This window comes from Chamaea fasciata, unplaced genomic scaffold (assembly GCF_029207755.1).
Source record: "Chamaea fasciata isolate MVZ Bird 193981 ecotype frontalis unplaced genomic scaffold, bChaFas1.0.hap1 SCAF_14, whole genome shotgun sequence".
Lineage (NCBI taxonomy): Eukaryota > Metazoa > Chordata > Aves > Passeriformes > Sylviidae > Chamaea > Chamaea fasciata.
Genome location: NW_027094099.1, coordinates 7,492,106 through 7,504,021, shown reverse-complemented (window position 1 = coordinate 7,504,021; position 11,916 = coordinate 7,492,106). Strand labels below are relative to the sequence as shown.

The 11,916-nt window shown below is 38.8% G+C and overlaps 1 protein-coding gene across 4 annotated transcripts; it reads right to left on the bottom strand.

Annotated features, from left to right (window-relative positions):
• Positions 1-1,810: 1,810 nt before the first annotated feature.
• On the bottom strand, positions 1,811-11,161 carry DNAAF4 (dynein axonemal assembly factor 4). 4 transcript variants are annotated; one of them, XM_066196466.1, is made up of 9 exons: positions 11,129-11,161; positions 8,737-8,884; positions 8,226-8,359; positions 6,991-7,231; positions 6,094-6,239; positions 5,388-5,497; positions 4,533-4,686; positions 3,409-3,514; positions 1,811-2,347 (listed from the first exon to the last, which is right to left on the bottom strand). In XM_066196466.1, the coding sequence occupies exons 1-9, from the start codon at positions 11,144-11,146 to the stop codon at positions 2,238-2,240; spliced, it is 1,167 nt and encodes a 388-aa protein (XP_066052563.1). In that variant the 5' UTR covers positions 11,147-11,161; the 3' UTR covers positions 1,811-2,237. The 4 variants fall into 4 exon arrangements, with proteins under 4 accessions (XP_066052563.1, XP_066052561.1, XP_066052564.1 ...); XM_066196464.1 differs by lacking the exon at positions 11,129-11,161 and adding an exon at positions 9,474-9,623; XM_066196467.1 differs by lacking the exon at positions 11,129-11,161 and adding an exon at positions 9,474-9,623 and having other exon boundaries at positions 6,094-6,128.
• Positions 11,162-11,916: the final 755 nt, after the last annotated feature.

The following is an 11,916-nucleotide window of genomic DNA, read 5'->3' as shown; positions in this document are numbered from 1 at the left end:
CGGCGCCTGCGCGCGGGGCGGCGCCCGCGGCACCCCGGCGAGCCGAGTCCGCGCCCCGCCGCGGCCCGGAGCGGCCACAGCGCCCGGAGCGGCCCGGGCAGCGCAGCGCCCGCGGCAGCGCAGCGCCCGGCCCGCCCCGCGGCCCGCCCCGGGCACCGCCATGGCAACGCCGCGCCGCCGAGCTCGGGCCCGGCCGCCCCGGCGCCGTTCGTGCCGGGCGGGGGCTGCTCGGAGGCCCCTGCGGCGCGGGGAGCGTTGTGCCGGTGCAGTCACGGGGGAGCCGGGCACAGGGACAGCCAGCCCTGAGGAGACGCGCTCCCTTACGAGCCAGTAACGCTTGTACTAAGGGAAAGGAAAAAACAAACAACCACCACCCTCACCCCCTAAAAACCAACGAAACAAAAAGCCCCACCAAAGAACACCCCAGAACATGTTCCCCCACGCTCAAAAAAAGGTAAAAAGTACTGTATTAAAAACAAATCTTTGATTCTTCTGGCCTCAGGTGGAAAAACTCTGATCACTGGGAACTAACTAATTTGAAAGTCTCCTCAAAGCACAGGCCCTGCTGCTTCAGGAGAAACTGTCCCAAGAGACTCAGACTGGGGATAAGGCAGCTCTTAACTCCCCCGCCCCCAGACCACAACTCATCAACAGGCACTGCACAAACAGAGCAGATCCAAAATACCAAAAGTTTAGACCCCAACAGTGCTCTGATACTGGAACAAAATGGGAGATGACAACAACAGGCCTCATAAATAAAGTCAATGTCTTATTCAAGTTTTATCTAAGATAGTGACTTAAGTGTTGGCTTCATGTCTTATATGACTGAGAAACAAAGGAAAAAGCCTTCACTGCCCCTCTGAAGAGCAGCAGGTTGCAACTGGCTTGCTCAGCAGCACTAAGTGAGGTACCTTACTCAGAGGAGTTTTACAGCAGGCTCATCAATACAGCACTAGAGCACTTTCCATTAACAGACCAAGAAGTATTTGTCAAGTGATAACTCACTCCCTACAGAGGAAAAATAAAAATAAACGCTTGTGAACATGAGTGAGGAAGCACAGTCACCTGTACATTTCTCAAGGGCTCTATTTCTCATATTCCTGTATCTTAGAAAAAAAGGAAAAAAGGTCAGAGCTAAATCAAATCACCCACAGTCTCACTCTATTCTTACTCTCATTCATATTTTTATTACCCATACTAAGTATTTCTGCCACACATAAGGTATTTTCTATGCTCAAGATTATCATTAATTCAGAAATTGACATAAATCTCAAATTTTACTATCTTCCATAGTCATTATGAGTCAAATTACCGCTGTCCACAATTAACTAAATAAGGTCAAAGTGTCAAGTTCCTCACTCTCCACCATGCTTATGTTTCAATACACATCTTGAGCAATCTTTGCTCTGACCACAAACAGTTAAATTTGAAATGCTTTGCCCTGTTACTTGAAAGGCTAAGATGGGTTCAATAAGATGTTTCTTTCTCCCATTGCCAGTGTCTCTCCTCCTTAACCCTCACCTCCTCTCAGTAATTATAACAAGAAAACAGCAATATCTCTAAGTATAGCATTACACTCAACTGAGGCACTCAAGCTGCTGCACTGCCCTCCTTCCAGCTGTTTAAAAAAGTCTTTTCAGCCCCTTCCAGTGCAATGCAGCAGTTTTCTGTAGGAAAGAAGGGCAGCAGCAACTCCAGACATTTCTGACTGAGCACTCCTCTCAAGGCTCTAAGTAAAACAGCTAGAAACAATGCCTGCCACCTTCTCCCTGATATAACACTATAACATTTGCACACAATAATACATGTCTGCATGATAAATACTTTATTATAAAGACAAAAATCAGTCATAAATGGTATTCAGGAAAGAGACTGATGCAGAAAATTCAGAAGTCTGCTAAAACTGCTACTGAAGGGATAGTAGTTGAAATGGTCCCAGTTTGGAAAGAACACTTAACAAAAAGGAACTGCTTCAAGTCCAGGGTTTCAGATTGTCAGAGTAATACAGAATGCTAACAAAAAGCAAAAATATGACAACTTTGTATCAAAATAATATAAAATAGATCTAATCATGTTTGTAATGGTCTACTTTCCAATAATATATCCAACCTTTTACCAATTTTCTAAGTGTTCTGAATGAAGCAGAAAAATGTCTAGGTAACACACACTGAAGAGAAATAAGATTCCTTCTGATGTCCTCAAAGGCATCAAAGAGTTTCCTTTTTATTTTTTTTTAATTAAGAGCCTTGCATTGTTCCTTGAATTAGATGTCGAATTTTCTCAGCATCTTTTTCTATATCTTTATTTCTAGGATCAATCTTGAGAGCTGCTTCATAATCCTGAAGACCTAATATAGACACATTAATAAAAATTTCAATCAATAATGCAAGAACATCCTCTTTAGCAACTAACTGGAAATAACTACTCCCCAGTCATATCCATAAATATGAACTTGAGGTTTTTCCGTAAGTAAGATGGCATCAGAATGACATTAGTTAAGCTTCCATCAGTACATAAACTTCTATTTTGTTTATCTTATTTTACAAAGCATTTTAGTGAAAACACTCTACCAAATAAACATTTTCAAGTCTTGAAACATGAAAACAGAACCTCTTCATTCACATATACACCTATATATGTGCGTGTGCATGAGGGGACTGTTGTAAAGTGTTCTGCTGAAGAGAGGAAATGATCCTGTGTGAAAATAAGAACAAAAAAAGACTGTGAAAACTAGAGCTTGTGGGGAAAAGAACAAATCATGAGTACAGGAAGTAAAATCTTGCCAACATTAGTCTTTTTTATAGGGTTTCAAAGTGCAAATGAAGCTGTAAGGGAATAACCAAGTGATGCCTAAGTAGATAAAGGCAAACAATGGCCAAAGCTTAGTACCTCAACACTTTGAATTTCGACTTCTTTTTTTTAATATTTTGAATATTCTTCAATTTCTGTTGTCAACTTTTCACTTGTAAATTTGCTTTACAAAACTAATCTGATACTCCTGAGGAACTGAATAGGGACACTGTAAATTCATGTATTTTCACTCAGATCAATTGTACTTGATGAATCATTGTACTCATCAATACGGGTTTCCTACCTCTTTTTACAAAGACGTTACTAAGTACTTCACAAGAATTTTAGAAATATTTCATGTTATTTTAATATCTTCAATGGAAAAACTCCTTTAATTAGGAATGCAATCTATTTTCTCAAACTTGTAAAGATTTTTCAAGTATCCAGTGAATTAAAAAAAAAAAGAGAGAATGTGGTATAAAGGTTTTTAACAAATAGACATAGATTGTGTAGACCTCCTGAAAACATGAAGGTGTGAGCAGCCTCACTGAGCTAAACAGAGTTACTTACATGTCACTATAAATTCCTGTGCATGTTCTCATAAAAGCAAGGCCTCACCTTCAGTGTATAACTCCAGCTGACAGAACGCTGTTCCACGTCTCACATGGGCTTTCACTCGAGCGTTCTCATTGTCAGGAACAGGTGGTGTCAACAGTTCCAATGCCTTTACAAATGAAAACACACAAAATATTTATAAGTAGATTTTCCACAATTTGGGTTTTTTCCTAATTTACAAACACTTCTCTCACCTAATTACTATTATTATACAGTGACCTTAAAACTATTCAAACAGGAATAGAAAATAGCTATTCAAATTTAACTAGAAATGGCTTGTGAATCCAGTCATTAAGATTTGTATCCATCATCCCTGTTTGCCAGCCACAGTTACATTGCCATGGCTAAAGACTGACAAATACCATGTTAAATGTTTATTGAAGTCAAATAATGTGTTCCGGTTTTATACATCAAATAACCTATCATGCTATCAAAATAAAAAAAAATAGGTAGCACTAAAAAAGCACATGTGTTTTAGTAATAGTTACTAGAAAAAAACAAAACTAAAAACCCACAAGTTTCAAGACTCAAGTACTTATCAGTTCAAAACATAATAATCTTTGGAAAACTGTCTCCACATTATTCAGGTGCCATTTGAGATCATTCCTCTTGTTGTGCAAATAACAGCTGCTAAAGCATCAGGACAATACAGCCCTTCTTTTAAAATGTTTGGTTTGTTGGAAGTTTTTTAAGCTATCCTGCTCATCACCACCACATTTTTTTTCCTTCCAACCAAATGAAGCACACCACAACATAGTAGAAAACGTATTAGTATACTTTGGTTTTGTTCTTCTCTCCTCCAAGTTGTGGGGTTTTTCAAGTGTATATATTGCTACGAAATTTTTTATCTGTAAAGAAACATACTGGCCAATATATGGCCATTTGTCATAAATGTGTGGAAGCCTGGTTTAGGGTTTACTTTACTGTTACTTTGTTTTAAATTTCTGAAAATTCACTAATCACTATCAAATTTTAATATTTCACCATGGCTTCATTATATCAATTTTGAATTTTAAAACTTTGAATTGCACTAACATGTATTTACAGATTTGCTTAGAACAGAACCATCACAGTAAGAAATCACATTAATGCATAAGATGACAGCCTGAGCTCCTGGATTTTTATACCTTAGAGGAATCTTCAATAGCTTTGTGTAAATTTCTCAGTTTCAGGTGGCAAGCAGCACGGTTCAGGTACAGCAGGGGAAGTTTATTGTTCAGCCTCACTGCAAGGTTATACGCATTTACAGCCCCAAGGTAGTCTCCCATTGCAAACATTTTGCTAAGTATTAAACGAAAAATGAAACATGTGCTTTAAAGAAGGGCATAAATACAAAATAAACACCTACTTACTGTTAGCTCATTAAAAAAAAATCTTTTCCTTTGAAATGCCCCTTTATAGCCTTTTCTGAGAACAACGCAGCTGAAGCTCAGTGCACCTTGATGCTGACAATATAGCTTAGAGATACATGACAAAAATAGTCACTGCTTACAAGCAATGAAGAATTGTAAGAGCAGACTCATTTATGTAGACACAGGACTCATTTTGAAAGCTTTTGAAAGTATATTTGACTATAATTGCCTAATCAAAGCTTTCTATATAACACAGCTATATAAATAAACCAATATTTGTATCAAGTTTCTAAAGTTTATTTTATGCAGATGTTTAACCTCTCACTAAAAAAGTACAAGTGAAATTAAATCCACTTAGGTATAATAGTGCACTGCCTCGACTTTCTTCAAAGAAGAATATGCATAATGTGTTTACAATGATTTTGTTCATCATGAGCTTCAACTATTGCATCTCATGATTTATCAGATTCTAAGGCCATAAGCTGTCAATAAAATCTCTAATACAACTACCATGACTACTCTAGACATTCACTGTGTCTAGAATAAATAGAATATACCAAAACTGAACAGTGGACAAACACCATAAAGCTAATTAATTTTTAATACATCTCCAAGTGGAATGTAACTTACTTTCCTTTGTCCTTCAACCAATCTGGATTCTTCTCCTCTTCTTTTAAGTCTTCCAGCTCAGATAAATCAGAATTTATTATTCTTCGAGCTTCTGCTTGTTTATGTAGCCACTGTAAATACAAAATGTGCTAGTATTATTTCTGAAGCAAAAATTCAAATCCAAAAAAGGATTTTATTTTCATCTCTTCACTCATACTTATCAAAAGAATTCTATTAACCGCATATTTCGGACAGAAGAAAACATTTGATAGTGTCCAATATGAAAAACTTCAACATTTCCCCAAATATTTTATTACCAGAAGTCAGGTTACCACATCCCTAATACATTTTTGTTTACTTATCTGTATTGATCTTTCAAAATTACTCTGCGTTCATTGAATGGAGCTCAAAAGAGCTGTGAGCATCTTTTAAGACAGAACTGAAAGAATTTTAAATATAAGAGTTAGGACATTTCAAATTTTGTACTTCAAGGAATTAAATTAATATTGCTGCCTTTTCTCCCCCTCCCAAAAAATGAAACATGTTATTTATTTATCTGCACAATCACACAGTGAAAAGAATTTTTATATAAAATTCTTTCTTTATATCTTAATTTAAATAAGACTGCCTCCCTCGGAAGATAAGGAAATTGCATAGGTAACATTCCTTGGCACAGACATTATTTCTGTATTGACTAAATACACAATAAATAATTCCCCACCCTTACCTCCTCCTCTTCTGCAACACGAGATTCTCGCAGAGCTGTGGGAAAAACTCGGGGTGTAAAATTGACTTGAATTGTAGCAGCAGCTCGGGGAGCTGGTAACTGCTCTTCCTTTAAATTCTGTGAAAATATACTACAGGAACCATGACCTATGAAAATAGTTAGAGCACTGGAAATGTAAAATGAAGCAACAGATTTTTCTGGTTTTCTACCTAAGTCCAAAGTACACCTGACTTAGAAATGTGGCACATTAAAATTAAACCTCCAATTGCTTGAGAAAAGTTTGGACTTCTTCTTTTGAAGGGAAGGTTCAAACAATTTTTCTTCCTAATGTAACAAGTAAATAAATGGAATTATACAGCATCTGTCACAAATGCACCTAAACTCCTTTTACACCTCTCTTTGTCGTTTGTATGATGCTGTGACAGGACAAGAATAAGAGCTAAAACTAACCTATCAAATCAAACAAACAAACAAAAAATTAAATGTCTTCTGCTGGTTTAGTTCCCTGAATTGGCTTTCCATGGAACCAGGACACAGGACAGAGAGCACAAAAGGAGATTGAATATTTCTATGAAATCCAGCAGCTAGGTAACTTTGGGTAACAGAAACCCCACCCCCAGGAAGTCTGCATTACACTGCCAGAAGGGCTTTCTGATTTACTTTTCTAAAGCTTAGAACAAAACCCACCCTTGTATTTCCAAAGACTTCAACAAGAGCTAAGAACTCATGTGCTTTAGCTCAAAAAATTGCCTGAAAGTAACAATTTTATAATAACTGCAAGCTAAAAGAACTGGTTTGATATGGTGGAGACAAAGATAAGTGATGAATTAGAAACATCTAGGAACAAAGTTATATCCATACTTTAAAGAATTATAAAATACAGTTCAATTATACAACCTTTCATGGATTTGAGTCTGGTCTTAGAAGTTCCTTCATTAGGAATCTGAGTTTTGTTTATTTTTTCACTTTTTCTCTCTTTTAATGGCTCAATTTCTTGCTGTAATTTTCCCTTTTTTTGTATGCTCTTGTATTTATCACCATCTTTTTGTTGGTTTTTCCATAACTCCAACTCTTTAGTGACCTTCTGCCACTCCTTTTCTTTCAGATCTTCAATTCTTTTTCTTTCTTCTTCCTCTAGCTATTTGAACAAAAAACCCTATGAGATACATAACATCTGATAATACTGACTTGACTAAGTTAAAGTTACCATTATTTTCCCAGTTTCATATCCCAAGCATAGTGTAACCACTAATGTGACCAGACAAGCAGAGTTAATTAAGATGCTTAAAAATAACTGTGAGAATAAAGATTTCTGATTAGCCTTTAGAGGTCTCATCTTTAAATTATTTTACTAACAACCCCAAGGTACAATCTAGAAACATTCAGAATTAAGTTTTACTTTTAAACAGTGAAAATCCTAGCCACGTTCCAATGTGGATCTCTAGAGAATACAGAAATGTAAAATACATGTGATGATCTGAATACACTGTTTCTTATTTCTCCTCTTCTCTTTGAGACCATTACATATTTAGAAGAGGTACAATGCTGCTACTAAGAAAGTCACTAACTGAAGTTCTTTTCGGTCCATATTGCATATGCAATCTTGACATTTCATTGCATGCTCCAAAAAAAATTCATTTGAACACAAGTGAAGTGACTAGACTTTTTATATACATAAAAATTTTAAGCATACATCTTAAAATATACATAAAAAACAGAATAACAAAGACACTAACACACACAAGACAAAAAAAAAAAAGTATGATATAAAGTACCACAAAGAATAAATGAGAATTTTTTAAATCAGTATTTTTCACAGTGCTAAAGGACTAAACACCTGCAAAGGCCACAAAAGACTACAGATTTGCCACATGACTCTACTCTCAACAGACAAAAATCTGAGCTTGTCACCAAAAACTTTCATTAGTATTACTCACAGAAAACAGCAACCGCTAAGCACTTTTTCTGTAATATTTTCATATTTGTTAATAAATACATTTTAAATTATAGAAAGAAAGAAATAATAAGGTTCACCACCACTGTAATAAAAATTGGTACTTTTAGCAAAGCATCTGCCAGATTAGTTGGTAGTTGTTTACTTGTATGTCTTGTAGAGCCCCTTCCAAACCTACCTTCATTGTGGCCTCCAAAGCATATTTTTTGTGTTCCTGTTTCGTTATTTTTTTTGCTTCTGTCTCCTCTTTTGCCTTTTCATGGGCTTTTAGAACAGCATTCTCTCTCAGATATTGTAGTTTCTCCTTGGCAACTTAAAAAAAAACAAGCTATTTTAGTCATTTAGGCCTGGAGTTCTACTGGTATGTGCCATGTTAATGAAAACAGGATTTCTTCTGCTACTTTGGCAAACGCAACGTGGTTACAATTTGACAAACTAGCGTCTACCAAGTCCATGTCTAAAAGAGAAAAATTAAGATTTGCTTACACACAAAAGGTTTTACAAGAAATTTTGCTTTTTCATACACACTAGAACCAGTCAATGTTCTTTGTTTGATCATACTTTCTATTTTTAATAGTGAGCAACAAGGTTGAGCTGAGCAGATATCTACCAGCAGCAGTTTCACAATTTGGGTTCCTTACACATCTAATTTTCCCAACACAATCTAATTTTCAGAGCAGAGAACTTACCATTTGCTAGAGTTAAGGAATCCCACATGGCCGGTTCTTTTTTATACAAAGTGAAGAAAATGATTCCATTTCCAATCTTTGCTGTGCTATTTGTGTCATCAATAGGAGCATATAAAATGGCTTCAAATAAAAAGGGAGGGATGCTTACCTACAAAAATATAATTTGTACTAATATTTACTGTTTAAAATTAACTCTCACATATTCGAAACACAGCACAAGCATACAGTAAACCTCAAGAAACAGGTGGTATTGACAGAACTAAATTGCTTTGTATCCACTGTGGAAGTTTGTAGAAGCCCAGAGAAGGTGTTTCCTTCCCCTATAGGGTGGGTCGTCACAAGGTTATAAATTTTATTAATGGGATTAGAAAAGTCGGTTCTTCAGCCCTGCAACAGAAGCCGTGAATTTCAAATTTAGGATTATTATTCACAGTATAAGCAAATGTATAAATTCAGTCCATTTATGAGAGTAAAGGCAGCTGGCACCTGTTGAGTGGCACGAACATTAGCAGGGAACGAGCAGTGCTAAAGCCATTATCTGCCGCAGGACGAGCGTTTAACAGCCTGCGGCACACGGAGGGAGATTACAAAAGATAAAGGGTATAAAAGATAAGATGAGCTTGACGCGTTGCCATGGCGCACGGCGCGCGTGCCTTTGAGCAGGGTTACGGAGTAACCCCGCGGCCGCGGCCCTGCGCGGCAGGAGGCCCGTGAGGCCAGCGGGGGCGGCCGCCCACCTTCAGGTACTGCTCGCCGCAGAAGATGTTGGCGGGGGTGGCCCGGGCGCCGCGCAAGGGCAGCGAGAGGTACACGGCGCCGAGGGTCTGGCGCCAGCTGTACTCCCGCAGCCACACCGGCATCGCCGCGGCCCGACCGGCTCCCGGGGCGCCGCCCGGCCCCGCCCGGCCCGCGGAGCACGCCGGGAGCTGTAGTCCCCAGGGGCCCGAGGGCCGCAGCCACGGCTGTCCGCGCTCACGCCTCAGCACAGCGGGAAGGAACGCAGCTCCTATCATCCACATACATTTCTAGCAAGAGACGAACTGCTGGTTGTATGGAATTTCTGACAAAAAAAAATATCGGAAGCCGAGGATGGATTTGATCGACACAGAGAACCACAGAATGGGTCAGGTTGGAAGGAACCACAGTGGGTCCAATCTGGTCCAGCTTCCCTGTTCAAGTAGGGCCATCCCAGAGCACATAGCATAGGATTGTGCCCAGATGGTTCTGGAGTATCTCCAGTGAGGAAGACTCCACAGCCTCTCTGGGCAGCCTGTACCCGCACAGAAGTTCCTCCTCAGTTCAAATCAGTTTCTGCCTGTTGCCTCTTCTTCTGTGGCTCAGAACTACTGAGAACAGCCTGCCTCCACCCTCTGGCACCTCCCTTCAGATGTTTATACACATTGCTCATGTCCCCTGCCAGTCACCTCTTCCTGAGCCTAAACAGGCCCAGCTCCCTCAGCCTGTCCTTGTAAGAGATTCTCCAGACCCTTGAATCAACTTGGGTAGCTCTGCTGCAGCTCCTGCTGCAGGAGCTCCACGTCTCCTGTACTGAGGAGCCCAGAACTGCACACAATTCTCCAAGTGTGGCCTCATCACGGCTCAGCAGAGGGTAGGATCACCTTCCTTGACCTACTCTGGAAATGCTGGCACTGAAACTTCCACAGGTCCCTTAAAAATAACTGGGTCATACAGGCAGGCCCAGGCTATTGCCAAGCAATATTGTCTGCTGTACTGTCTGTGCCAAAAACTCAGGAGGTCATTTGCACATTAGCACTCCACGTTTCTCAAACAAACTGTAACACGGGATCTGCCAAAATAAAGTCTACTATATTGAAAGCAATTCTGCTTCTCGAGAATATTGCCTGAAAGATGAGCCAAACACAGCTGGATAATAATTCAGGTACGTTTAAGTTCCTCAAAAGCATACAATTACCTAGAACTATAAGGAAAAATCCAGAAACAAAGTCTAGTTTTCCCTCTTTCTTTTAAAATGAGACCAAGAATAATGGAGTTTAACATGGCTCACATTAGCTAGTATTTCTGATGTGTATTACTAAAAATTTAATTTTTATGTTCAGATTAAATTTTTATGTTCTATTACCTATAATACACAGCAATATTCAATAGTAGAGGTAAATTTTAAGTACCATATATATACATAAAAGTAGATATCACAGAGATTTAAAACTTTTTCAGAGCAAGAAATCCATCATGACTCATGTCATTTCTGGGTTATTCTCCATCCTCACTCACCCACATCAATATCATCTGGAAGAATCCTTGTATGGACTGGAATCTGAAAATTGAACTAAATTCCTCTTTCCAAGAACACTCGAAGTACATAGCAGCAGCAGCTAGAATGATTATAATGTAGTAATGGAAAATCTCCTACCACTCCAGGTGTAGTCATCCAGAAAGCATCCTGCAGTTACAGAGAGTTCATTCACAGGCAGTAAGTCAGAGGGTTTGAGTGCAGGTCTTCTGCCTTGGTGACCCAGGTGTCGTTTTTAGTTTAATCACAGAGAATATACTGAAATGAAGCAGCTTATTATTCATCCCTGCTAGAAGAACTATATTGTGCATACATGCTTTACAAGACAAGACACAGTTATGACACAGTTACCAGTATTTGGTCTTCTCAAATTACACAAAAGAGCTCCAATACATCAACCAAAATGTTTATTTACTTAAAACCTGGATCTGCAATGCAAAGCTTGTGGGAGACACAATATATATCTGTAACATGTTTTTATGTCAACGTAGCAGATTTAGGTGCTAAAGGACACAAAAGGGATTCAGCAAGGTCTTGAATCAACCTTAAAAGTTTTGAATTGATGTGTATGTGCAGAACCACCACCTCTGTCCCACCCACTCCACAGCCTTACCTGGACATGCTGCTGTGTTCTCACTGTGACACACTTGCAAAATAAACAAGAGACATCCATGCAGTATGGTTCTTCTGCTGGCACTAACTTTATCAGTCAAAAGTCTGCAGTGAAAATTTGCAGTGAAAGAAGATAAATTTTTCCATTGAAAATCTGATTCCTAAGTTACCATCTCCTGTGCTATGAAGGATGCAGATTTATGTACCAGACAAACCTTAATAACGTTATTAATACTCTGGACCTTCCAGCTGCCTATACATACATATATCTTTTCTGTGTTATTTCACTTCTAATG